Source organism: Streptopelia decaocto, assembly GCF_964273445.1.
Source record: "Streptopelia decaocto genome assembly, chromosome: 4".
In the NCBI taxonomy this organism is placed as follows: Eukaryota; Metazoa; Chordata; class Aves; order Columbiformes; family Columbidae; genus Streptopelia; species Streptopelia decaocto.
Window position 1 is genome coordinate 72,186,340 of NC_138658.1, and position 27,970 is coordinate 72,214,309.

Sequence of the window (27,970 nt, forward strand, 5' to 3'; positions counted from 1 at the left end):
GCTGCCTGTGCACAACTGCCGTCAGCCTGAGGAGCCGGGGAAGTTGGGGGCGAGCGGCGCTCGGGCCGGGCCGGGCTGGGCCGCGCCGGCGGGACGGTGCTGGCGGAGCGCGGAGAGGGGGGCCCGGGCAGAGAGGAGGGCCCGGTGGCGGAGGAAGAGGTGGAGGACGAGGAGCGCGGCCCGGTGCCGGCCGCTATGGACCAGTGCGTGACGGTGGAGCGGGAGCTGGAGAAGGTGCTGCAGAAGTTCTCGGGCTACGGGCAGCTCTGCGAGCGCAGCCTGGAGGAGCTGATCCAGTACGCGGGGGGGCTGCGCCGGGAGATCCTCCAGACAGAGAGTACGTGGAGACCCCCCCGATCCCCCCTACCCCTCCCCGGGGGGCCGGCTCCTTCCTCCGGGGTTAAAAGGCCCAAAACTTTGGACCTTTGTGGGCTGGGGGTCCCCTCTGGGGAGACCTCCCCTTCCAGCCCTGCTGTGGTGGATCCGGGAGGGTCCCTCTGCTTGGGGGGCTGAGCTGGGGCTCTGCTTCCCTCACACCCTGCTTGGAGCTTTGTTTGTGTTTCTGACAGGGAAAAGTTAAAGGTGGGAAGAGATCTTGGGCCTCCCCTGCCCTCTGTGCATTGCTGAGGAGTGTGACCCGGTCCAGAAGGACTTTATGTTGAAGTTACAGCCTTTATGTTGAAGTTACAGCCTTTATGTTGAAGTTACAGCCTTTATGTTGGTCTCTTCTCCCAAGTAGTAAGTCATAGGACAAGAGCAAATAGTTTCAAGTTGCACCAGGGGAGGTTTAGATGGGATATTGGGAAACATTTCTTCATGGAAAGGGTTGTCAGGCATTGGAACAGGCTGCCCTGGGAAGTGGTGGAGTCACCATCCTTGGAGGGGTTTAAAAGGCATTTAGTTGAGGTTCTTAGGGACGTGGTTTAGTGCCAGAGTCCGGTTATGGCTGAACTCGATGATCCCGAGGGTCTCTTCCAACTGAAATGATTCTATGATTCTGTGTTGAGTTACAGCCTTTATGTTGAGTGACAGTGGGGTTAGACACCCCCAGGAGAAACAAACAGGGCTGCCCTGTTTTCTTATTTTGCCCCTCTTATTTATTTTTCTCTTTTTTCCCGCTTAAGCCACTGAGTTGTTTTCTTTTGCTGTGGGTGGGTTTGGAAGTGTTGAGGGTAAAGCCACCCTTCAGCAGCAGGTAAACACGGGCTCCTGAGTCCTGCCTACGTTTCACAGCACTATAAACACGAGACATTTAAACCTTGCGAAATCGCCGAGATGGAGGTGATGTGGTGTTTGTTGACAGGGTGGGAGGGGACGATGAGACAGCTGAAGGGATTTACCCAAGGCCACGCAGGGAGGGACGGCTCAGGGACTGAAAGTGGGAACTTGCTGGCTCCTGAGGCCAAACTGGGGACTGAACTGTGCGTTTGTGGAAACTGCATTTGTTTGTTTCAGAGAAAAAATGTGTTTGCTGTAGTGTTGTACAAATACAGGTGCAAAGCTCACTTACAAGTGCATATAATTCCAGGAACGTAAACACGAATATATTAGAGCTGCTGTGTGTACATGGCAATTTCCATAGAGAGCAAACACAGAACTCGGAGGCATTTATTTGGGGTGAAATAACATTTGGCCGTTTTGGCGTTGTTTTGATCTGTGTTTCAATAAATGTATTTTGTGCTGTTGGAAACAATATGGGCTTGTGCATTCAAGACAGTTGATAAAATGCGTGTCTTCACAAACAGAGATGTTGCCCTTGCCTGGAAAGCTGTGTGGCATCACCCTTATGCTTCTATTGGTCTTCATAGGACTCTGTGGGGCTGTAAAGATTTGTCTGGGAGACAGATCTTGCAGGTCCAGAGCTTTTACTCTCTTTGTAATAAAATTAAAAGGTTCCACTGTGCAGTTCCTTCAGAGTCCTCATTGGATTTTCTATCCAGATTTGGATTTAGAGTTTTTGGGGCTGTCCTGTGAAGGCCCTGGACATATTTTTTCATTACTTACCGAGTGAGTGGTGATGCTGTGCCAGCAAAGTGCATCCCAAATTGAGCTTTCTTTTAGGAACTACTCCAGAATGAAGCCGATATGTTATTAGTGCATCTCAAGCACGTGAGGACTGTGTTCAGTTTTGGCATCCGAGGGTAAGCTGGCTTCATAGGTGGTGAAATTCTTATTTTTTTCTTCAACATGTTACTTATAACTTTCTAGTAAGAGCAGGAGTTTGGAACTTTTCTATACTGTATCCTGAGTATCTTTGAAAGTTGATGGAAGTGGAAGCAGCCAGACTTGTTAATGTGGAGCTCTGTAACTCAGGGGTCTGAACTGAATAAACATGCTTGTGTATATAATGTAAAAGGGTAAAGGAAAACAAAAGAAAACCCTCACTGCTGAAGAAGAAATTAATGCTGTAGGAGAAGATTGGAGAGCAAAGATCTTGTGAAAAGCCCTTAAATAGGCAGTGGAGACAAAAAGGAAGTGGGTGGAGAAAAGTAAATGCTAGAAGCTGCTTCAACCCTTAAACTGTTTTTTTTTTTTCTCCCCATTTGTACACGCTCCTAAAATTTTTTGAGCCTAAGTGCAGCTTAGCCTAAAAGCCTAAGTACAGACCAGCCCTGTGCTAAGGCTTGTGAATAGGAAGAAAAGTTTGGTTTTCTGTTCTCATCCCTAATATATTTCACCTACTGGAGCAGCCAAAGCAGGATTATGTATTCTTGGGTGGTATAAATGTGTCTAGCTGAGTAAATGTGGCTTTGGACTCTACTCTGTGCCTTGCGTCGGTTCTCTAATGTATTTTTTTTCTTAATTTGGCTGTACTCACACAATACATAGAAAAGCTGTTGGTCTCTAGTGTTCTGTGAACACTGAATAACTGGCACGACTGGCTGCAGGTTTTCTGCTGCTGATTATTAGAAGCAGCTCATCCTTTAATTAAAGGTGGAAGAGATGGTTGCAGGGGGGATCCTTTCTCTGATGGCTTCTCCTGTGAAGGCATTTTCATCGCTTTGCTCTGCTTGGTTTCTGCTGCAGTAAGTGCTTGGGGCCAGTAATTCACTTATTTGCTTGGGGTAAAAACAATTACCCATGTAAGTTGTTTGGGTTTTAGCTTAATGGCTTTTCTTGCAAAAAATGGCTATGAAGAGAGTGCACTTTAACCTCTCTGTTTACTTTGGAAGGAGTATTTAAATTTGGTTGCTGCATAATCTTTGATCATTTTGGCAAAAGTCATGAGAGAGTTATTTAAGAACCTTCGTGTGTGTGTTTCGTTTTCTTGTTTGTTTGTTTTAATATGTGTCTATCACAAAAAGTAAATAGCAACCAGGAAATAGTGGTTATTTTTGAAATAAATTTAGGTGGCAAACTTTATGTGACAGCTGAGCGAAATGTTAGTTTTTATTTTAGGCTGCATAGAGTCGAATTAGCGAGTGTTCACTGAAGAGGCTTCAGTCCTGTTACTCCTCACTCGTTCACTTGGAAAACTATAGAACCCTGATCGCCTGGGAGGTCGATCATCAGCTTCATGGGACTGGAGGGAGAAACAGTGATGGCTGTTGCAAAAACGCTATTAAAGCTTCCTCAGCTGGGGCTTGTGGGGGTGAACAGGAGCTATTTGCTTTTCTGGAGACGAGTTTTTTGTGGAACAACAGGTTGTTTTTGCTGCTGGTGGCAGCAGCAGGGCTGGGAGTTGGGATGCGTAAAGTATCTAGAACAACCGGCTGGTAAACTATTACCTGCTCCCTGTGATTACAGCTCTTTTCTGGATTCCCTTTGCTCTCCTCAGAGGTGTAGGAATTACAGTTTGTTTCTGTTGTTCCTGTGCTTCCGCTCCTGTGTTTTGTTCTCCTGTGAAACACCTGAAACTGGGCTCTAAAGTGCTGCTGAAACCAAAAATGTGTTAAAATACAAAATGAGAAAGGAGCAAACTTTATGGAAATCATAGTTGCTTTGAAAATCTTCTAAAGACATATTTTAGGGATTTAATTCTTTCACATTAAGGTTTTGGATCTGGAATGTTAGGGAAGCCTTTTTGGGCTGCTCTGCTGCTTCAGTGAGCCTTCCCGTGAACTTTGAGGAAGGAGAGACCTTCAGAGGTGAGCCTGGAAAACAGATTGTCCTTATATTTCGGAATCAAAAGCTGGGAGAAAGGAGTGAAGCACAAAAGAATTATTATTTTCTTTTAATTTTTATTTTTTTCCCCAGCTAAAGCTGCTGAGTGATGTTTGAGTTGAAGTACAAAGGGTGTAAACTATTAAGTGCGATGGTGTGGTCAGGGGCTTGTAAACCTTTCATATTTATTATTTTGTCCACAGGATGGATCATACAGCATTGAACTTGTTCGTTGGACATCAGTTTAAAAATGTCACAGTTTCTAGAGAATAGATTTTATAACAAGAAAAAGCGGATCTGATGTTCACAGTCCTTTAGGAGCTGTTTCTTGTCCATCAAGGAAAATTGGACACAGGTTGACTGAACCATTTCCACAAGTTGAAAAGCAAAACTTTCACACAGCTCTAATGCAAACAGGGTCTGATATAAGTGGATATTGTGGGGAAAGAGTGAATCGGGTCTTCATTAATCCAGATTTTGCTTGCACTTTGTTGAAGTTAAACCTGATGTTCTGGGGTGTCTTTAGGGAACTGTCTAGAACAAAACTGATCCTGTAGTAGGTTCAGTAGCTTCCTGTTATATCCTGTGAGATTGATGGTTGGGGTGGTTCTCTGAGATGTGTTTATTAATCTGCTGTGACTGAGACATGTGAGAACTTTATATTAATTTTTTAAACTATTGCATTATTTTTTTTAAACTGTTCCAGTGCACCTGACTGGATTCATAATTCCATGGGTGAGCTGTGCCCTGTACATTTTAGTTCATTTAAGCTGATCTTGCTTTGCAATACTCTCTAGTTTGCATTTCCTTCTTTTAATACGATTTCTTCTCTTTATGTATTGTGCACATTAAGAGATTTAATGTTAGTGCTTGTACCAAAGTTAGTAAGTTTCCTCTCCTTTTGTCTAGATCAAGATGGAGACTTGTCGGGGACAATCTCACTCGTTATGACACAGTGTTGTAAAAGAATAAAAGACACAGTTCAAAAACTGGCCTCGGATCATAAAGACATTCACAGCAGTGTATCCCGAGTTGGAAAAGCCATTGATAAGGTATTTATACTGTGGTTTCATTTATATTTATGTTACGTATATTCTGTGATGTGTACTCTTACAAAATTTGGATTTATACTACAATTAATCTTAATTAAGTCTTCCTGTCAGCTACAGAAGCACAGGGTTGGGGTAGAGGCAAGATGGTGGGTTGTACAGTATTTGCTTTCAAAACTTGTGCACAGAATATTCCTTCTGGGGCAGCTCAAATATCTTAATTTCCAAGAGAACATGCCCTATAGATATTACTAGACTTAGTAATAATGTGTGTTATATGAGCTTAACCAAATGTTTGTTCCAATATGTGTCTCAATCAGAAATACTGGTTTTAATACATATATATTGCATTTCTAGTTAATCATCAGTAACAAATACCGCAAAAGTGGTGTTTTGTTTTAGAAGGCAGTATAAAACCAGATTTTTTTTTGAGAAAGACGCTTTGTATGTATTTCAGATGTGTTGTCAGTTCTTAGGGCTTAATTTTATAACACTTGGTATTCTTAATGTGAGTAGATTCAGCTTCTCACAGTATCTGTGTCTATGCTGTACCAAATAATAAGGTAGGGCAGCTTATCTTTGCATATGAGACATTCATATATGAATTCCAGGTTCAAGAATAACTGGGATCTGAAAGTGTTTTTGTAGGTAGATATTAACAGTGTTTTTGAAATGATACTAAGACTCTTTTTTGCGGTAGTTGGTGGTGTATGTGTACTTTCAGGTCATGCTTTTCTCCGTCTGTGTGTTCTTTCATATAAAGTAGTTCTGTATGTAAGGAGTCTGGGACTCGTTATTTTGGACATTCTTAAGTGATAGTTTCATATCAGAACATGCTTATGTTGATAAGGTCTAAATGGTTGGTTTGAGATGCACTTTATTCTCTTACTAAGGAAGACACTGATAAACGAGTCTCTTTATTTGGCCAAAGGCATTTGCAGCTTTCCAGAAAACTCATTCTTCCTTTGGGAATCTCATTTAAACTTTCTTAGTAAGGATAATCTGTTAAAGCATAATTTAACAGTAGTGTGATAAAGAGACAAAGTACATAATGCTGCATTTTTGGGCAGGATATCTGTGCAACTGTTCAATTTTTTGCATCTATCTGTGCCTGCCCAGCATGGAGATCTCAAACTTTGCACTAAACGCTTTAATCCAAGCGTCACCGTTATCCAAAGCTTAAGGACGCATCTGTCTCTGATCCTCGCTGCTGTATCTAAACCAATTAACTAGAGTAAAATTCCATCCTTATTACTGGCTTGAAGCCTGAAATAAATCTGTGTAATCTTGTCCTAAGTTTGAAACTTTCCTATTCTGCTGTAGTGAGTGGACTTTGGACAAATAAGCTTTCAGGTTTGGCTGGACCTTCTTCATTTAAATACTCTGAGGTAGAACAGCCCTAGGTAATGTATAAAGGGTGTAAATATTCAATGGCAATTGTTGAAAGAATATCATAAAGCCAAAGAAAACAACACTTGCAAGCTTAATAAAGTTTAAACTTGTCTGATTTCCAAATAGCTGTTTCAGTTGTCATGTGCGTAGTTTTTCCAGTGTTTTTTCTGTCCTGCTGTTTTATCTCCTGTTTTTATTTGAAAAAGGATAGCTGTGTGTGCAGCCAAAGACTAGAAGCAGTGGGAACTGCGTGAGTCCCCAGTTCTGCTCGTCACAAAGGATGTATTTTTATAAAGTTCAGAGCATCAGTTGGGATTGTCTTCTTAAATATGAAGCTTGTTGGACTTTTTAAATGCAAGTAGTCTGCATTTCAGTAGTTTTCCCTGCCTGTAGTATTGTAAGGGAATTACTTTGTACCCTGAAGTCTGGGCCTGTTTGTCAGATGAATATATATGATGTTTAAATCCAGGTGGAATTTAATGCTTCCCTGGACAGTGACATCTGAAGGAAATCTATATGTTCTTAATGTGTTTTCCTTGTGCTGCTGGAAAATGTTTGAAACCTGCCAGCAAAGTCCTATTGAAATGGCCCTTCCCACATTCCTTCCCCATAATATACTTAAGCTTAAACCAATAGAAGTAATTAAGTGTCGTTGATGTAGTGAATTGATTCTCAACACATTCTGGGCAAAATACTAGTGCTTCCTAAATAAAAGTGTTTGTCTGAATTTAAAGCAGCAGAACCCTCGCCTTGATTCGTGAGACTTGTATTTTGTTTCTGTTGCATGTAAATCCTCATTCCAGCATTTCTCCTCATTTATTTTATAGTCAGTTTAACATCTCCAGATGCTCAGGCACAGAGAAATGGAACTTATTGCTTGATTCAAGACTGGGAAACGTGCTGGTGTTGGTACTGGTTGTGTGTGATGCATCTAAGTGACAGCTGTTGTTACAGGTAGAATCAACAAACTTCCTACTAACAAGCTCGGCCTTTAAAAGAACTTGCTGAATTATCTGCTTGTAGCAACTTTCAGGTTCAATTTCTTTTTTGCCAGTGTTGAGCCAAGGTTACACCTGTGTGTAAAGTTTAGTCTGGTTGGTTTTTAATTTACTGTAGTCATCGCTTGTGAACTCAGATGGGACCCAGATTTGTGCGCCTGCAGAGTTCACTCTGAGAACAGAAGCTCCTGAGCATTTGAAAAATGAAGTTCAAATTTGGTGTCAAATAGGAACCATTTTAAAGTCTGAAATGCCAAAACTTTGTGTGTTGCTTTTTAATTAGCAAAGTTTATGTGACAAGATGGACTTTTTTCATGGTAGTTCTACATGGATAACGTGCTCCTGAACCGTGAGGTCTTCACCTTTCTTCCATAGAGCATTTTCTCCTTTGAAAGGAAATGTTTGCATCCAGTTTTTTCTTTGTTGTACCACCATTTGCTCTGCTTCCAGAACTCGTCCTGTCACTGTTCAGCAGGTTGTTACCGGGTGGCTCACTCATCAGTCTCCCTGTAAATCAATCACTCTTCTGGAATGATTTGAATTCATCTCAAAGCGTGTTTTGGTGGGGCTAGTAAATGTTTTCCTTCTAGCAGCAATCTGGCTAAATGCCTTCATTCAGGAAAGTAAGTGGAGTAAATGGTAGCTTCGTCTATTTTTTCACTGAATTTTAGGCCTGTTTTTAAAGGACCAACACTTTGATCCAATCTTTGTTTTGGGAAAGCAAACTTGTACCTAATATAGTTTTTGTTTCATGTTAAAACTTGTGTACAGACAAACTGAAAGCCTTTACTGAACATAATTGAGTTAGGCTGTTGTGAAGAATGGGGCTGGGTAAGTACAAAGTTGAGCTTTACCTTGTGAACCAACAAACTGAACAGAGAAAGTAACCAAATATATTCTGATTGTATTTTGAGTCAGAATTCGGAATAAGGAAGGAATGCACAAAGTAATCTCAACTGAGAAACAAAATTGGCCTTAATCATCATCCTTCTTCGTGTTAAAATGGTCCATCTTGTGTGTGTGTGTGCATTGAAGCCCTTCTCACATTTCAGCAGTTATCAGTGATGTACTTTGCATTGTATCATTGGTATATTTAGCACATAGTAGTCTGCATTTTAGCCTTAGGCTTAGTAATCAGGCTCTTAAAAAAACCAGACTTATTTCTCAGGAATATTAACTGACACTCTTCTAACCTTAAAATCTGAAAAGCAGAAAATGACCTTTAAGGAGTTTGTAACTTAGGGGATTTATTTCAACTTTTGAAATCGTATTACAGCCCACGTGCTATCAGCTGTTAGCATTTAGAAAACAAAAGTGAGATGTGTAGTCACCAGCAGATGAGGCATGCGCGATGGTTATGAAATATGTAAACCAAAGGCAAACAGTAATTTGTTCTGACATGTGACAATCACTCACTGGAATATGTACAGTCAGTCCTTGAGCTCCTCAGGACCCAGAGGAGGCAGAGCTGTAGAATCCCACGTATAATACAGACCTCAGAAATGTTTTGGTTTGTTTGTTTGTCTTAAAAAATAGTTATTGAAATGAGAACTTGGTTAAGATTGGCTTGATTGGAGAATGGATCAGGGGGAGTAAAAAAATATGAGGTCGTCAGGTTGTATGATATGATTTGAACCTTCTGCACATCTCTGTTAATATGACTCATTGTTACCATCTTTTATGGGATTTAAAAGAAATCTAATTTATGACGGGGTTTTGAAAAGGTTCTGAAGGCTCGTAGGTTTGTTGTTTCAGGACAAAATGTGGATTTTGTGAAGGAACTGAGGTAAGTGGCTCTGCCCTCAAGCAATGAGAAGGATGTGAGATGTTTAGGGCATCGATCCAGCTCTAATGGTTGGCAGCTGCCCAGAAGAATACAATTTCTTCTTACAGGGTTCTGTGTTTGATAGCACCTGAAATTGCAAGAAGAATATTTTTAGATCACTGATGATCCCCATACCAGAGTATGAGACTAATAACAAAAGCAAACTTGTGTGTTCTTTTTGCTGCCCCTGGTGTTTCTCTAATGCATCGTTGATGGATTTATGTGACCTGCTGGTGGTGTTTGGACACTGGTACCAGAATTGGTGATGGTGTTGAACCTTAAAGGCTTCAGAGAGCTGGCACAAATAAGAACAGTATTATTTATTCAGTCTTCAAAATCCTTAAGTTTTTTTCAGGGTAGAGCTTAAAGATGAGCAGCATGACAAGGTGCTTACAGGTTAAGACAACCAAGTGAAAATGTTAAATGTGAGATTGCAATCAATGGCAATAACTTAAATACTCATCTTGCTCCACCATGTCTGAGAAATGGAAGACATAATTTGCTGGCCTGAGGTGGTTGTTGTCCTGAAGGTTTGCTGGGAGACCTGAAGGGAATGGTGGTTTTGAAGCCACGCGTGCAGGGGTGAGAATCACAGACTGACCTGAGTTGGAAGGGACCCACAAGGATCATCCAGTCCAACTCCTGTCCTTGCACGTGACAACCCCACAGTTCACACCATGTGTCTGAGGACATTGTCCAGTCTCTTCTTGAACACTGTCAGGCTTGGGGCTGTGACACCTCCCTGGGGAGCCTGTTCAGTGTCCAGCACCCTATGGGTGAAGAACCTTTTCCTCATGTCCAACCTAAACCTCCCCTGGCACATCTTCCTGCCATTCCCTCAGGTTATATTGTTGGTTTGAGGGACCTTTCTCATGATGACAACGAGCAGCATCAAAGGAGATGTGGAGGTGTCTGATGGAGGAAATTAATAATTGGTGAATAAAAGGAAGATGCAGTGTGAAGCTGAAGTGCTGTAAGGAGGAAGGAGAAGCTTTACAGATTTAAGCTGCTGTGCCCCCTGTAACTCCTCCTTTGCTGTTTAAAAGGTGGAATTGCTCACTGTTGGTAAGGTAGCTTCTGAAGGGCTGGTTCCCTCCCTGTGGCAGGTCACTGTACTGTACCTGATCACCACATGCCACTCTGGTCCTCTCTGGCCAGCCTGCAAAGACAGCAGTTTTAATCTTTGAGGCTGACATTGGAATTGTGATTAGATATTTGATACCTCCTAAGGAAAATGCGGTGAGGCGTAAGTGTGTGACAGAGACTTGTACAAAGGAAAAGTGACCCCGTGGTCTGAAAGTTTGATGTTCTCCACTGCTTTTTAACTTAAGATTCTCCTTCCAACTCCATTTAATTTCTGAAACAGGTTAATAGTAGGCTTCTGAATGCTTTTGCAAATGCCTGTTTTCTGGTGTGTGTTTTGACAAAGCATATGACACCTTGGGCTCTTACTGCAGGTCAGCGATGTCACATCCCTGGGATACATGGTGCCAATCTAACATAAATACCCGTTGCCTGCTTGGATTTGTTCTGAAGCTGGATATCCAGCTTTGTGTTGGCAGAGCTCACAGAATCACAGGCTGGTTGGGGTTGGAAGGGACCTCTGGAGATCATCCAGTCCAACCCAGCTGCTAAAGCGGATTCACCAGAGCAGATCACACAGGAAGGTGTCCAGGTGGGTTTGAATGTCTCCAGAGAATTAGACTCCACAACCTCTCTGGGCAGCCTGTTCCAGGGCTCTGGCACCTCAAAGTCAAGAAGTTTCTCCTCATATTCAGATGGAACCTCCTGTGTTTCAGTCTGTGCCCGTTGCCCCTCATCCTACCATTGGGCACCACTGAAAGGAGTCTGGTCCATCCTCTTGACACCCACCCTGGAGATATTTATAAACATTGATGAGATCCCCTCTCAGCTTCTCTTCTCCAGGCTGAACAGACTCAGCTCTCTCAGTCTCTCCTCATAAGAAAGATGCTCCAGGCCCCTCATCATCTTGATAGCTCTCCGCTGGACTCCCTCCAGTAATTCCTTGTCCTTCTTAAACTGGGGAGCCCAGAACCGGACACAGTTCTCCAGATGTAGCCTCACCAGGGCAAAGCAGAGGGGGAGGAACAACCTCCCTCTACCTGCTGGTCACACTCTTGTTTATGCACCCCAGATACTGTTGGCCTTCTTGACCACAAGAACACATTGTTGGCTCATGGTCAGCCTGTTGTCAACCAGAACTCCCAAGTCGTTCTCTGCAGAGCTGCTTTCCAGCAGGTCCCCCGCTAACCTGTACTGGTACCTGTGGTTGTTCCTCTCCAAGTGCAGGACCCTCCACTTGCCCTTGTTGAACTTCATCAGGTGGTTCTCTGCCCAGTCCAGCCTGTCCAGGTCTCGCTGGATGGCAGCACAGCCTCTGGTGTGTCAGCTCTTCCTCCCAGTTTGGTATCATTGGCAAACAACCGCAGGTTGTGGTGCCTGACAGGGAACTGATAATAATGTGATTGACAGACAGCTCACAGCAACTTCATGGTGTTTGCTCTGCCTGCTTTCGCAGAAATGTACGTTTGCGCTTGGTAGGTGTTTCCATGTTGTTCAGGACTGTTGGTCATCACAGAGCTGTGGCTGAAGCGCTACTATTTTCACCAAACTTCTGATTTCTAAAAGTTGCTTCTCGGAATAAAGTGGAGTTAGGAGGCAGTTGGGTCAGGCAGCAAGCAATGCGCTGACTTCTAGACTGTTTCTTCTGCAAGAGGTTTGTTTTAGGCAATGGGTGAGGATTTGTATTCAAATTAGCCTGTCTGCCCCAATATAAAACATGTTAGCAGTTAAAATCCTGGTTTATATCTCGGGTTACAATAAGTGTTGCTCTCCTGCTGCCAAGAGGCACAGTGCCAAGTGTTACTAAAGAGTCACCGTGGCAATATTTTTACTTATTCCTGGAATATGTCCGTAGGCCACTGGCCTAAAAATACACAGCACTAGGATCATCGGTGTTAGATGTGTAAAAGATCTTTCAGATCTTCAAAGCTCATCCTGTTGCTGGGATGTTGAGGTCTTCAGAGATTTGAATTTCAGTGTCGTTTGGGGGTGGGGAGAAGTGACATTTTCCTTTTTCAGCATTGTCTACCTCCCCAGCTATGTCAAAAATTCTTGAGTTAAAGCTTTTACTTCTAATTTGGTGTGCTGCAGTGACAGTGATGCATTGATAACGCTATTTTGATTCTAGTGTAGGCGATTTTGTTTTCTGTTCTCTATGCATTTTCAGTTTTCACATATGGAAAAAGCCTTTTCTGCAGATCCTTCAAAAATGCACTATGGTCTGAAAACTCCTTTATTAGTTAACTTAGATTTCTAATTTGCTAGCTAGACTTGTAATTTGTCAGTATAATTCCTTATAGTGGACAATATTCAGCCTTGAAAAGAGCGAGCTGAAGGATTTCTTCTGTACACAGGAGATGATGAAGCAGCTGACGGGTTTATTTCACTTTGAACAGGAGCTAATTGAGGGCCGAGTGAGTAACAGGCAGAAAGCATCAGGGTGGAGACATAGGTATCCTGCAGAATAAAAGAGAAATGATGAGAGGCGATTTTTTTTTTCCAGCCTATTAATGATTAATTTGTACTTTTCAGAATTTTGACTCTGACATCAGCAGCGTGGGGATAGATGGGTGCTGGCAGGCCGACAGCCAGCGGATCCTCAACGAGGTGATGGTGGAACACTTCTTCCGGCAGGGGATGTTGGATGTGGCCGAGGAGCTTTGTCAGGTAACCATCATCTGGGATGTCAAATGTTATCAACCCTGTAAAATAAAGCTTTGTGTTTGTGTCCTTATTTGAATGTTCCAGGTGAATATTTAAAGTGTCAGAAAAGCAGTGGTTTAATCGCATTGGTTTTTGTGCTTTAACTAAAAACTGCCCTTGTTTTGTTTTGTTTTGTTTTTCAGGAATCTGGTCTATCAATAGACCAAAGTCAAAAAGAACCATTCGTGGAGTTAAATCGAATATTGGAAGCGTTAAAAGTTAGAGTTTTGAGACCTGCGCTAGAGTGAGTCTGCTTCAGTGTTTTTTCTCCCCCTCCCCCCTCTTTTTTTTGAATACTTTTAACAAATCCTTAGTTTTTCACTTAAAAGATTATCTTTAGTGTATTTAGCTGTGTCCCTGTTTGTCCTTTGGGAGGTCTAGTTACTGAGCACACCCCTTTCTTCTTTTGTCGCTCCCCATGGGCACTGGATAACTAAGAGTCTCTTTTTTAGATTGAGGATTAACTTGAACCATTTGTGATGCCAATTTAAGATTTCGGGAAGAAACATCACGTGGAGAAGCAGTTGTCTGCCATGACTGTACTTAGCCTTATAGTGAATAATTAACAAACCTTATTTTAATGGGTCTGATTACATAGAATATGGGGGCTTATTAAAGGCGTTGAGTTCCACCAAGTCTTGTTGGCATCACCCAGCCCTTGGGGTGAGCAGAACTTGACTCGGGATCAACGTTCTCACTTTCCCTCAAGTGACTTTCCCTTTTCAGACAAGGGACCCAGGGTGGGAAGAGGGAGGGAAAGGGTTGGTGGGTACTACCGAACACTGGTGACGGGTGAGGTGCCGCTGGGAGCCTGGACTGATGTTGAGATCAGTTAGCGAGATTTCTTTGAACAAAACAATTCCATTAATGCAACTTGCAGAATCAGAGAATCATTTCAGTTGGAGGAGACCTGCAGAATCATCGAGTCTAACCATAACCTAACCTAACTCTAGCACTAAACCACGTCCCTGAGAACATTGTCTAAACGCCTTTTAAACCCCTCCAGGGATGGTGACTCCACCACTTCCCTGGGGAGCCTGTTTCAATGCCTGACAACCCTTTCTGTGAAGAATTTTTTTTTCTAATATCCAATCTAAACCTCCTCTGGTTCAACTTGAGGCCATATCCTCTTGTCCTGTTATTTGTTACTTGGGAGAAGAGACCAACAGTGGATAATGCTGAACACTCAGATGAAAAACAGGTCTGGGAGTATCTGAGGTCTATCAGTCAACTCTAGACCAGGATATTTTTATTGACCTTAGTAGACTTTACAACCATTAGACTTGTAATCTGGTGCTAAAAGTGACAGTGAGGAGGGCAAGGTGATCAAGTGTTTCATGGGCTGCTGTTTTCTGACGTACAGTGGTGGATACATAACTGTGCAATGCCATTTCAGAATAGCTGTTATTCTCAAAACAAGACAACCCCAAACAAACCCTCAACCTATGTGGGGTTTTTGTTTGTTTGTTTTTAAATTGACCAGAGCTTTGGTAAGCCCAGGTTGATCTCAGAAGTTAGAAAAACAAACACAAAACCCCCAAACAACTGAAAAACTGAAACCAACTTTGAAGTGACCTTTTAAAAATTGAAACAGTGAATTAAAAATTTATGTGTTTTATTCCAGAGCATAATTCATATACTTAAGATACCATTTTTGCATGATTGTTATATACATTTTCATATGAACAAATGTTTTCTTTTCCCTTTAACACAAACCAGCACAGATCTATCAATTTGGAGCTTACTGGCATCCAAACTAAGCGCAGGGATGCTCTGATACTCCGTGCTGTTCATAAACTAAATCCTGGATTATGCCTCTAGGTCATGCAAAGTTTGACCTAAATAGTTGGTCTTTAAATACAGATACACAGGTGGAAAGCTCAGGTGGTTTATTGCTATCGAATTGGCTAATTGAAGGGAAACAACACTGGAATGCCTGGTGTCACAGCTGAAACAGGTTTTACTGTCAGCTACACCTTGTATTTCTTGTACTTCAAATAGTAACATGGCTGTTGTGAAGGTTACTGTCTGAGAAACAGTAACTTGCTGTTACATCCATTCAGTTAAAGTCACTAAATTCATTTTAGCTCCAGTTTGTTAGGCCATGTTCCTTACTCGTTGCCACTTAATTGTGTCTTGTAGTTCCTGCAATGTGTTAATTTTTTTTCAAATAAAGGGAAAAACATTGTCGTTCTTCAAAGGAGCTCTTATTCCCGAGAGAGCTGAATGGACAGACAATAGGGGGAATTGTCAGCACGGTTTGTATGCTGGTGTTCCTCCCCCACCATGTCTCATTTCTATTTATAATGTTTATTCTGTTTAAAGGTCTTCTGTGCAAAAGCTTCTCTTTGCCTGCTGCTGGGCACAGAGGCTCCTTATTTATAGTGATGCTTATGTAAAAAACATGGTGGTTAGTGAGAATGATCAAAATGTGACAAAACTACGCAGTTTAAGCGATAACCAGTGTCTTCAATGCCCGGTTATTCTGCAGAACTGTTGGTGCTAGTGAAGGCATTTCCCATATTATTTCCCAGCAGTTTTGAGTGTTCAAGAAGAGGGATAGAAACCGTTCCTGGAGGGACATTCTCTACATAAAAGGAGCTTGGAGATGTGGCGTTGTGCTCTTTGGGCAAAAAGCTACCAAATGGCTAAAACTGACATCAGTAAATAGAACTTCAGGGGTTCATAAGAGCATCCCCAACCTGGCCTGTTCTAGGGTTGGGTTACCGACAGTGGCGTTGGAGCAGAAAGCAGGTGTTGCACAAGGAAAGTTAATGACAATGTGATGAAGCAGGAAGGGCAGGACAGCAGGATTTACCTGTGCAAAGTTGTGGAAGGTTGGGATGAACAATAACCGGTCTCACTGGCTCTGCCAGGGCTCTGCAGTTGGTGCTGGGCTTAACTCAGTGCTGGAAACACAGCGGGTGGCTCCTGGTCGCTGCCATCCAGAGGGAGTTGCCAGAGAATGGCTTCTCAAACAGCTTTTCAAAGCCCTGCTGTGGTGATAGATAGAAGTTTGTATTTATATCTGATTTTTATTTTTTTAAAAAAAGACCCTAACTGTAGTTTTTTGGGTTTTTTTTTCAGTTTTTCTTACTAATACAAATTCCAACACTTAAAACTACTACAGTTCAGAATTTAATACAACTAGCCACAACATTTTTCTTTTCTTGTGGGGTATGCAGCTTGACTTTGTAGATGCCCAGCCTGGCCCTGCTCCCTAAGCCGTGTAATCTCTGTGCCTCTGCAGTATCCCATTAATTTCCAGCGACTTTTCTCTCTGTAATTTGGTGATGGGGGAGGGAAATCCATAGGTTCTTTGTGGGTGGATTCGGACCGTTCTGAGCCCTGACTTGCAGGTTCGAAGCTTTTGAGTGTCATCTCCTGGGCATGAGATATTCTCTTCTGTCCATAAAGCAGCAAGGTGCACAGGTCCTGGTATTTGCTGGGACCTTTGGGGTATGGTTTCAACTTTAATTTAATCTCTGCAGGCTTTGTGAAATTCATTGTAACTAAATCCCATGTGGGAGCTAGAGGAGAGCTCTGTGTACCTGTGGTTTGAATAGTATCCCATAAACTTTAAAAAAAGTTAGATGGCTTTGAGTTTTGGAAGTGAAAACACTGCAAGTATCATTTTGAGGGCAGGTAGGAAGACTCGTGTGGTTACTAATGATTTTGGATGGTGGTAGAGACTATGTGGGTTGAATGTTTTAAACCTCACTCGTTTTTTGTCTTTCCATTAGAAATAGGAACAACGTGTCCTAGACACAACACCTCAGGCCTGGCTTCTGTGGCTGCTTTCTTCTGATACAAATCTGTGCTGCCACTCAACAAGCTAAAAATGGAAAGCCTGCCTAAAAGCTAATTTGGAACAACAGACTCGAGCTCAGCGAGATGAAGTGCCGTATCATGTGGCTGCGGATATTGGCAGGGAGAGGATGGAGGCTCTTTTGATGCCCCCCTTTTGATGCAATACAGATTAAGATCTTATTAATGGGACTGTGGACTAGCCTTATGGTTTATTGAGCATAGTTTGTTGTCTTTGAGCTACTTGTTGGTCTGTGGTTGTTAACTTCAGGCTCGTGTTTTCTTAGTTGGGAGGGAGCTTTGTTGCCACTGGTACTTTCACCACAACAAATTGAAAGTAGATACTTGCTCATTAATGCTACATCTTAATGTACAAGACTAAGTTGCATTGAAAGCTTGACCAGTACTACAAGAATGATTAATTTTCTTATTTTAGGATTGGTTGAAAAGAGCAGAAGCCTCACACCCCCCTTCTTTTTAAGGGACAGAAACTACCTCACTTCCTTGCTGAAAAGTGAAAAGCTCTTTTGCTTAACAGGGCCCCCACAGTGTAAATGGTGTAACTAATTAACACTAATGAGAAACAGATGTACATTGAAACTTAAAGTTCTTAAGAGAAAGATTGGATTGATTTAGGCCTGACTAAATTGAATTAAGGAAAAAACAAACCACACAAACTCAAGAAAGGGATGGGTAAAACCGAAGTAACAAAATAACATTTTACAAAATGCTTTGGAAAATCCAGTTCATTTTACTTGGTGTGTGTTTAAGAATTCTTCCGTGTTATTTGGGAGCCAAACATTAGTGTTGTCATGGTGAATGAGACCCAGAAAGTGAGACATGTTTTTATTGTCCAAGTTGAAAATAACACAGACAGCAAAGTTTAAGCTGATTTCCATACCCCCTGTTGTAAGGCCTTGATAATACTGTTTTCAAGGCCCCCACAGAGACACGTCCCCTCTCCAGGGCAACACACACACACATAAACATAGCGGCTTAGAGGAAATATTTTGCGAATTAGGAAGTTGGAAAATACGTTCTTGAAAGGTTTGGTCAATCTTCTTCAACATATAGCTGAAAATTATCTATAATTGGTAAGATTCAGAGTGGTATTAATCCAAATACAGCAGATTCTAGCAATTTCTATGTTATATTTTGCCTAATTCAGCCTTGAATTCCAGCCTGTGAGTGGTGAATTTTGCAGGTTAACCCATCCCGCAGTTCCAGAGGTGATGTCCTTCACGTGTTGTGTGCCCTTTGTCACTTGGGAAGTGTCTTGCCATTTTTTGTGCCCTCTATAGACTCTTACAAGTTCAGGGAACAGTCATATTCTCCTTGAAATGGGTGTTTGATAATTGTAATAATTTCATATGGTGTGGGCTGACACTTAATCACTCCTGTGCCGGGTCCCATTGTACCTTCTCGTTTCTTCCAGGTGGGCGGTATCCAACAGAGAAATGCTTATGGCACAGAATAGTTCGTTGGAATTTAAACTACACAGACTATATTTCATTAGTTTATTGATGGGTGGGACAGCAAATCAAAGAGAAGCACTTCAGTATGCGAAAAACTTCCAGCCGTTCGCCCTAAATCATCAGAAAGGTAAGTTTTCCGTCACATTAAAGGGATTTAAAGCACTTGGATGTGGCACCTTGTAGTAAAATAGAAATCAGGTTCAAAATGTATTTTACTCCATGATTTTAATTTTGTTAGAGGTTTCTTATTTTTGTATTTAATACGTATAACCTGAATGCTTACAATCTGAATTAACTCCTCTTTATTTTTTTTGTAGAGAGGGCACAAAAATATGTTTTGTCTGCACGTTTGTTTAAATTTAGGGGGTTTTGACTCTTCAAATAATATGTAGAGTAGACCTGCTGCCAGGGTGAAGTGTTAAAAATGCACATACATGTTCTTGGAATAGTCGTCTGCTCTTTGCTGCTGCGTGGGGTAACACAAAGAGAAACAAAACTCTTGGGAAATGGGGTATATCGTGTGAGTTAAGTGAACCTTCTCAAGCTGAATCCAGTAAAGCTTAATTTTTAGGCTACTGTGTGTGTCAGAAAGCTTACAAAAAGGTAGATCGGTTTGAAGCTAGTTAATAGGCAGTGTGATGTGCTTGTAGGAGGGCAGATGACCCCCAGTCTATCATCACAGAATCACAGAATGTCAGGGATTGAAAGGGACCTCAAAAGCTCATCCAGTCCAATTCCCCCGCCGGAGCAGGAACACCCAGATGAGGTTACACAGGAAGGTGTCCAGGCGGGTTTGAATGTCTGCAGAGGAGGAGACTCCACAACCTCCCTGAGTAGCCTGGTCCAGGCTCTGCCACCCTCACTGAGAAGAAGTTTCTTCTCAAATTTAAGTGGAACCTCTTGTGTTCCAGTTTGAACCCGTTACCCCTTGTCCTATCATTGGTTGTCACTGGGAAGAGCCTGGCTCCATCCTCCTGACACTCACCCTTTATATATCTGTCAACATGAATGAGGTCACCCCTCAGTCTCCTCTTCTCCAAGCTAAACAGACCCAGCTCCCTCAGCCTTCCCTCATAAGGGAGATGCTCCACTCCCTTCAGCATCTTTGTAATCATCATAGCAGTTTGGAGCTCTTGTAGCTGTAAACGTCTGTTCTGTGATGGCTGTAATTGTATTTTTTAGCTGTGAGGATACGTGTTATTAATCTGTATCTACCTATTTTCCATGAAAAGCTAAAAGCCTAGCCACTACCTTTTATTTGCGGTGTAAAGTAACTCTCCGTTCCCCGTCCCTTGCAGACATTCAGGTTTTGATGGGCAGCCTGGTGTACCTGCGGCAGGGGATCGAGAACTCCCCGTACGTTCACCTGTTGGACGCGAACCAGTGGGCCGACATCTGCGACATCTTCACCAGAGACGCCTGCGCCCTCCTGGGCCTCTCGGTTGAGTCACCTCTCAGTGTCAGGTACGACGCTTTCCATTTGCTTTTAACACCAGCTACGTAGTGGGTTAGGTTTCTATTTTTTTGCCAAGGATGCGTTTTGAGAGTAGTCTCATCCAGCTTGTATTAAATAGTGTAGTTGCAATTAGCAATGAGATTTGCAAAGATTAGAAGTCAGAGGTTCCTGTGTGCTGTGCTTTGCCCTGCAGCTTGGCAGCTCGAGGGGAAACGTTCACGGATGGAATTTGGCTTCTGTAGTTGAGCCATCAGTGTGAAGGACGGGGGTGGCGAGCGGCCAGTAACTCCCACAGCAAATGTGTGAGAACTGTCCCTGCTGTTTGACTGCAGAAAACCCCCAAACTGTGGCCATGGCTCTGTCAGCATTTGATCATCTGGATTTTGAACCTCGTCATTATTTTACCTGTCTTCTCCTTAGAAAAATGCTCAAGAGTTATGTTGTGATTTCAGCTGCTAAAATTTCCAAATTGTTTGCTGGACCTCGTTTGCAAAGCAGAAAGAGGCACTTCCAAGCTCAGTAGCTGATCTGACAAAATGCAAATCCGTAGGAGGCTGCTGGAAATGTGAAGAAAAATCAATCTAATCTCCTTCTAGCTTCTCTGAAGATAAAACAGATTAGCCACTACTTAGTCTTTGGATCTCAGTTCCCCCAGTACACTCACCTGATGTTCTCATTGTCATTTCAGACATTAAATAGAAAATAAATGATATGTGTCTTTCTGGGCTAGATGTGGTATTTAACAGAAGCTTCACTATATTTTGGTTGGTTGTTTTTTTGTTTTGTCTTTTTTTTTTTACTGTTTGCACGTTATTGTTGTTAGACTTCTGTGCTTAGTTTAGAACTCTTCAAATTGTCGACCCTTGTTTGCGTCTCTGTCACAACATACGACAGAAGCAACAAAGGGAGCACTTTCAGATTAATTGTCTTTCTACAATAAACGCTACAGGTTTCACTTTGAGGGTTTTATAGATACCTAAAATTTCTACCTCTGTTTTTTGGTTTTCATCTTTTTCCCGTTTCAGTCAGATTAACAGCAATCAACGCTTTAATTGCTCATGTACTGACGCTGTAACACTGTTTTCAGTGCAAATGGCCAAGAGATTTTCAGTGAAGTGGAAAATCCCTGATATTGATGTTTGGACTGGTTGGACGCTTGTTTTGTGCCTCGTGTGAAATAGATTGCACTGAAACGTGTTTACTGTATAGGTGGTATCGATACTCTTGTCATAAACAAGATGGTTCTAAACCGACGTGACCTTTGAGTGCTGCGAATCCTTTAGAAATTAAACCAGCTTTAAGTTAAATCCCTGCTATAAAATATATTGCTTTCTAGAACACGAGTAGCAGCCGCTGCATTAAGGACTGATTGGTTTCTCCAATACTTATCTAATCCAGCGCAAGCCTCGTACTCCGAGTTACTGCGTGGAGTCAGTGGGAAAACTCTTGATGTACGAAGGAGAATGTGGTTCAGGGTCTGGAAGGACTATTGGACACCATTTGAATTTACTATTTACTTGAGTTCTTATCTCTCGGAAAGCCCTTTAACAGTATGTTTTCATACAGAACCATTAAAGCAGTAATTCTTTTATTTCTACAAATATTAATATTACTGTCTAGGCTTCCCATAGGGTTAACACAAGTTATGCTTAGGGCTGAAAAAAACGAAAGCGAAGTGTAAGGATTAAAATGACCAGTCAGAGGTGAAGGATATGGCTGCGTATTTTCCTCCTTCCACCCCTCCTAAATAAAGTAGCCAGAATGTTCCTGCAGAAACATAAAAAGAAGTATCTGGAGTTGCAGAGCAGAGAGGAAGGTCATGACTTCTGTAGACAATAAAACTTGCACAAATAGTAAAATAATCAGCCAAAGTAACAAAGCAGACTGATACCACAGTCAAATCCTGTTTCTGTTGCTTTCCATCAAAACATCTGTTAATTTGTGGAAACTCGGTGTCGCACTTTTCTTTTGTAACACAGTGAAATATTCAAAGTAAGGTGGTAAGTTCTGGTAAGGGGTGACTCCCAGAGCCAGCTGAGCTGCTGGGACACCGATCTAGGGTGGTTGTGTGCTGCCATTCTCATTATGGGCTGTGGTTTCTTTCCTTCACTTGCTTTCCTATGTTTGTTTTTTCTACATTTGTTTTCTTGATTTAAGGAGAAGGTGGAAAGACACGTTTCTTTATATGTTAATCACATATAATTAAAGGATACGTGTTGTGCGTACGTGTGGGTTATGCGGAAACTCTTAGGCTGCATCTCCTGTTGCGTAGTTGAGAGCAAGTACCTATATAAGCTGACATGTCTTCCTCCTCTACAGCTCAAAATCAAAGTAGGTGATATAGAAAATCAATTCATTATAAGACTTGGAGTGGGGACTGACTGTTGTTTTCAGTCCAGAATGTAGTAAGTAACACATAGGATACCTGATAACCTGCCCCAAAACTCTTGTTATACCTGAAGGGAGCTCAGAAGTGCAGACAATAATGAATGAAGTAGCACAACCCTCTTGTGTCCCAGTTAACCTTTAAAGTAGAAATACGAAAAATGCTCGTTTCTTAACAGGCACTGTATTTTAACACTTCCTTTTCCTCCAGTTTTTCAGCAGGTTGTGTAGCGCTACCGGCTCTAATTAATATCAAGGCAGTTATTGAACAAAGGCAGTGCACTGGTGTTTGGAACCAGAAGGACGAGCTACCGGTGAGTCGATGCTGAGCTATCCCAGGGCACATCTCCAATATTTAATGCTGCTTTCAGGTTGCTTTTCTGCCGCATGTTAAGAGATATTAAACACAGCCACCACCTCCAGCAGCTTCAGGGATTGGGGCTTCCCAAGGAACAGAGACCTGGGGTCTCCATCCCAGGCCAGTGATGGATGCAGCTGCTGTTTTCCCGTTTGTAGATTCAAGCTGTAGTGAGGCCGAGCAGGAATCGCAGCCACCACCCCCCTCACACAAAGGACACTGATCCGACCAGCTGCCGCAGACCAGGCGCTGCCTTCAGCAGCACCCACGTGCAGGACTTGCATAAAACATGAGTGTAGGCAGCCAAGATCTCTCCCTCCTCTTTGACTGGTAAAGATGGAAATTTGGTGGTGAAAGCACACAGGCACTGCTCTAGATTCACAACAAATGCTTGTTCAGGGACCCTCAAATATTGGCGTGGCCCTTCTGGCCCTGTTTATGCCCCTTTCTGTTCATTCCTCCCCAATCCCCTTCCCCTGCACGTTGCTCCTACAGTTTGTCTAGTTCCACTAACCCCTCTCCTCCAGGACCCTCAGGTTTGCGTTCTTATCTGTTCCAAAGTCCAGTTTTGGTTGCAGTTTCTTGATCTGTCAATTCGTATGACTGACAAAGTTGTTTCTTGTTGTCTCTGTTATGTTTGTCTGTCATGTTTGTATCCCTCTGTTTTCTTTGTTGCTTTACTTGTTATCCTCTTTTGTATTGAAATGGTCTTTGATTAAATGACCTTAACAATACAGGCACTCTCACTTTCTACTTAGCCTTACACTGAACATATGAGATCTTTCCATATAAATGGAAAGAAAATGGATCTTGCTGAGAAACATTAATTTCCTCTAACAGTGGTTGAGCTCTGTCCACGAGTTGCTTTGCGCTGACTCTTTACCAAGCAGCAGGGAGGTGAAAGAATTAGTCCCACATCTGGGGACGTGGAACCTGAACTGGGACCCAGCGCTTTATGCTTCCAGCACGACTCATTTACACCGGTTGAAATGAAGTTCAGTCATTATGAAACCCCAGTTTCCCTTTATAGCTCTTAGCAGGCCTGCGCAGCTCTCCAGTGGCCTGCTCCTGATTTGGAAAAGAAAACCTATTTAGTGCAAACTGGGCATGAACTGAGTGAGGCTCTTGGATTGTAGCTGGAAAAGATTCATTTATAGCGTTAAGTGTTTAACCTCCAAGTGCGACAGATTCATGCCCTGCCATCCAGACAGGAACGATTAGCTAGGGAGGATTTGGGAAAAGATCGCTGTCAGATGCAGATCAGTTAACAATATTTATATGCCTCCTTGCAAATTCTGAACTTAAGGGTCTCTAGCGTGTACTGCTAAGGCAGTATGGGGATGGGAAGCCTTATTTTTGTCGTGGGAGATAGAGATTGAGAAGTGCAAAAAGGTTATATTGTCAGATTTTGTTGAAGGTGAAACCTGTCCGAACTGAGGGCTGGTCAGAACCAGGAGCTTCAGGTACCAAGGTTGTGATTTTTGCAGTTCTCAGTCAATTCCTGAAGTCACAGACTTGTTCTTTGTGAATGTCCCTTTCTGAAATCATTTGTTTCTGGGGGCAAGAATTGTGCTGTACCAGTGTCTTCTGTGTTGATACTGAAAAATAAGCGATTCCAACACACTTTGTTATTGCCATGACATGTAGGTGTTGAGAGCCTTTCAAGAAGCTGTAGAATGTTAACATAATCAATCCAAGGGGTTTTCTTTTTTCCCTTTAAATGAGTTCTGTCATCTAAACCACTTTGGAAATCCCTGGCTAGGAAATACAGAAAGTCTTGTTGGGTTTTCAGCTCATTTCTCCTGCCAGGGCATAGATTTGCACTAAAATATGCACTTGTCCCTTGGCAGAATACTCTGCTTTGTTGAAAATGGGGAGAAGCAACATAAATCATCATTTTAAGATCACAATCAAGTATTTTTGGCTGGGAGATTGTCAGGCATGCACACAATGGATTTTTCTGCCTTCACAACTGAGTTGTGAAATCTGTTAAGTGAGGGGCCACGACCTAAAGGGAAAATTAGCTGGAAATGTAGTTTCCCACAATAAATTGTTATATCAATTTCTTTCACAGATTGAAGTGGACCTCGGTAAAAAGTGCTGGTATCATTCAATATTTGCCTGTCCCATTCTTCGTCAGCAAACAACAGATAATAATCCACCTATGAAATTAGTCTGTGGTCATATTATATCAAGAGATGCTTTGAATAAAATGTTTAATGGCAGCAAGTAAGTACCATTCTTTCATTCTATACAATGTATAGATAAGGTCAAGTCTTAGGACTAGAATACTGTATTTTGGGAAAACGCAGTCTGTAATTACATAATTGGTGGAAGCTTGTTAATTTTAGAGAATGACTTAGAAGCCAGATGAGCATCATAAATCCTCTGATGTTGTAGAAAGTGGGATGACATGAAGGGACGCAACGAACAGAGTAATTTTCCAAGTTTTAATTACTGTTGTGTTGTCTTAAATTCGAAACGGAGGCTTCTACACACACTTTTTCACGGGGAGCAAGGTTACTAATGCATGAAACATCCCTTAAGAAATAAAATGAACCCTCAGGGGAAATATGGCTTAGGAATTGAGCAGGTAGTTGAATGATCGCTGTGGAAATACTAGTCCTTAGATATCAGCGGGGTGCCTGCGGGCTTTTGGGAAGGAGGAAATGGGAGCGAGAGAGCTGTACAGATTTCCTCGAGGAAGAACCAGTGGTCATTTGAATATGTGCAGCTTCTGTGGAGGCTGTCACCTTAATTTAGAGCTCTAAGTTGTGTGAAATCCAGCGTGAAAATAAGCGAAGCTATAAATGAAAATGTTGAGTGATGTTTGCATTCTTTGCCCTGTTGGAAAACCCTGAAGATGCACCTTTGGGGGTGACTTGAACCATTTTAAGCCAGTAAACTTATGTTATTCCTGTCCCAAATCACTCATTCCTGATGATTGATCCGCCTTACTGACAGCACAGCTCTGACAACATTAATTCGGGGGAGGGGAGTGAAAAATAGATCAATGTTAGAAGAAATATTGTGAGCAGGTGGAATTGTGTCAGCGGAGCCCTCAGCAGGGAGCCCAGGCTGACCTCTTTAATCACGGGCTGCAGCTCTTCTAAGTGGGTTGTAAAATCATGGCATTTTGGGAACCAGAGAGTAAAGTGCACTGGATATTGAGGAAATTAAAGCAAAAGCTACCAGCCTCTTTAAAATGACTAAAATGCAACACACTAATGCAGAAGTAGAAATAATAGTTTAATCATGGAGAGTAATTTCTTGGTATTTAATAATTCAGGGGTGTGTGGGTGAAAGATGAGAAAGAATCTAATTAGAAGCAGCAGCATGATAACATCTCTCTCAGCTGAAGGTGACTTTTAATGGAGCCAAGTAAAGCATTACGGCTTCAGGAACATTTATTTCATGGTACAGGGGTAAAAAGAGGAAGGATTATCCCTGCAAACTCGATCCCTTTGTAATGGCTGAAAAAGCTTAAAGCTCAGTTGTCATGTGTTGCCACAATACTAATAATTGTCTTTGTCCCCAGATTAAAATGCCCCTATTGTCCGATGGAACAGAGCCCCGGAGATGCCAAACAGATATTTTTCTGAAGAGAAGTTTCCTTATGCAGTTTGTAAGTGACACTCTGGATTTCAGGTGCATTTCAGGAGAATGAAAACCAACTCGTTCCATTTTATGCAGTAGACTGAGGACTCCTATGTTTGCATAAGCTAATGCTACAGAAACTTTGCCAACATTTAGTATATACGTACCAAGTGGAAATGCTACAGAAATATTATTACCATAGGGCTTTACTGTACTCTTGGTCTCCATACCTGATCAAGTTACTACACCAGCAGTTGTCATTCAATGCAGGTTTTTGTACTTAATTATATGGTGACTTTTTACTTTTTAAAAGCAGAAATTGATCACCCCCATTTGTTTAATATTCTTCCTGCTATTATTCTCTCATTCTATTGATAACTGTCACCTTAGAGAACGTTTGTGGGGAAAAGGTTTTATTTCCTGTAATGTGTACATAATTAAAGGTAAATACTTCAAAAAAAAAAAAAAGTTTGATAAATTGAATAGTGGTTATAAAACTAATTTGTATTTTTTTTTTCCTGAAAAAAGGTGATATATTCTGAATTTTTCTTTTAAACATTTTTTCAACTTTTACATAGAATTCAAAGTAAATGTGCATATATATAAAGTATATAAAATATATAGCCCCGAGGGGCTACCTGTTAAAATCCATCACTAATTTATAAGGGTGGTGTGTGGCTAAATTACTGCTGGAGCAGAGAGGGAATAGGAAATCCTCTTCCTTTGGTTTTACGATCAAGAAGTGTTTGTGTAAGAGAACATTCAATAAACTCTGAAGTGGAAATGCTTTTAGTCAATGACATTTGCTCTCTGGCCTTTGTAGTCACGTTCTTTGAACTTTGTATTCAGGATTAGGCTCTAAATGTCATGTCGCTGTATAGTTTAATAGTCATGATAGTGTGCTATTTATAAACAGTTATCAAAACCAAATAAATTGTAGAAGTATTCATTGTGAAATGGGGGATAAGCATGTTCTGATGCAACCTACTGATCACGACTGTGCTTAGCAGAACCGGGCCCTACATCATATATTAGGAGGTAGCAAGTTTTCTGTAGCTTGAGAACACTTTGCTTCTAGCCTTGTTTTTGTAGTAGACTATTACTGCCATTGCCACTTTTTCTGCTAAATCTGTCATATTGTTGACTAGCTCAATTTGTACTCATAAACGAGACGTAGATCATGGCAGTGAGATCTTTTCTAGTGTGCATATATTTGTATTTATTGCACTGTCCTATAGTAGGGCAAGCGGCCATAAGGCATGCCAAGCTACATGTAAAATTATATTTCTGTATTGTGTAGTTAAAGGAAAGCCCAAGCTTACCTGGTTGAATACTGACACACTGGTTGGATGCATTAGCACCAAGCACTACAGAGAAGACCGTCCTTGAAATATCGACACTCTTTGAACTTGTTCGTCACCTGACTGGAGAGACTGAGTTGGACTCTGTTGGATCGGTGACAACGGCCACCCCTAAAGAGACAATACGAGGAGCGAGTCAAGGCACACAGATTTTAAACCTTTCAATGTGTTTGATACATGTGAAACATACAGGTGTGTGATTCTTTTTCTGCAAAACTTCAATTGTATTCACACTGAGTTCAAAACAGCCGCGTTACCAAGTGGTAAAATCAACAATAAACGGGTGAGGATGTTATTTTCCATGTAGGTTTCCTAGTCTTGCTGAAGTTGCTTTTAATCTCTTCTTTTGAGCGGAATTGCCTAATGCTTTGGGGTTA

The 27,970-nt window shown here is 41.8% G+C and overlaps 1 protein-coding gene across 3 annotated transcripts; it reads left to right on the plus strand.

Moving 5' to 3' along the window:
* Positions 1 to 27,899, plus strand: RMND5A (required for meiotic nuclear division 5 homolog A). 3 transcript variants are annotated; one of them, XM_082052055.1, is made up of 10 exons: positions 1 to 337; positions 5,014 to 5,156; positions 12,984 to 13,118; positions 13,298 to 13,398; positions 18,397 to 18,563; positions 19,735 to 19,900; positions 22,489 to 22,591; positions 24,710 to 24,864; positions 26,174 to 26,283; positions 27,533 to 27,899. In XM_082052055.1, the coding sequence occupies exons 1-9, from the start codon at positions 196 to 198 to the stop codon at positions 26,235 to 26,237; spliced, it is 1,176 nt and encodes a 391-aa protein (XP_081908181.1). In that variant the 5' UTR covers positions 1 to 195; the 3' UTR covers positions 26,238 to 26,283; positions 27,533 to 27,899. The 3 variants fall into 3 exon arrangements, with proteins under 3 accessions (XP_081908181.1, XP_081908180.1, XP_081908179.1); XM_082052054.1 differs by having other exon boundaries at positions 26,174 to 26,260; XM_082052053.1 differs by having other exon boundaries at positions 26,174 to 27,899.
* The last annotated feature ends 71 nt before the right edge of the window (positions 27,900 to 27,970 follow it).

Excerpts from the sequence above, each read along its gene's own strand:
- RMND5A (XM_082052053.1), top strand. The coding sequence starts at position 196 with ATGGACCAGTGCGTGACGGTGGAGCGGGAGCTGGAGAAGGTGCTGCAG. Across the intron at positions 13,119-13,297 it reads TGGCCGAGGAGCTTTGTCAG|GAATCTGGTCTATCAATAGA; the intron begins GTAACCATCATC and ends TTTGTTTTTCAG. Across the intron at positions 13,399-18,396 it reads GTTTTGAGACCTGCGCTAGA|GTGGGCGGTATCCAACAGAG; the intron begins GTGAGTCTGCTT and ends CGTTTCTTCCAG.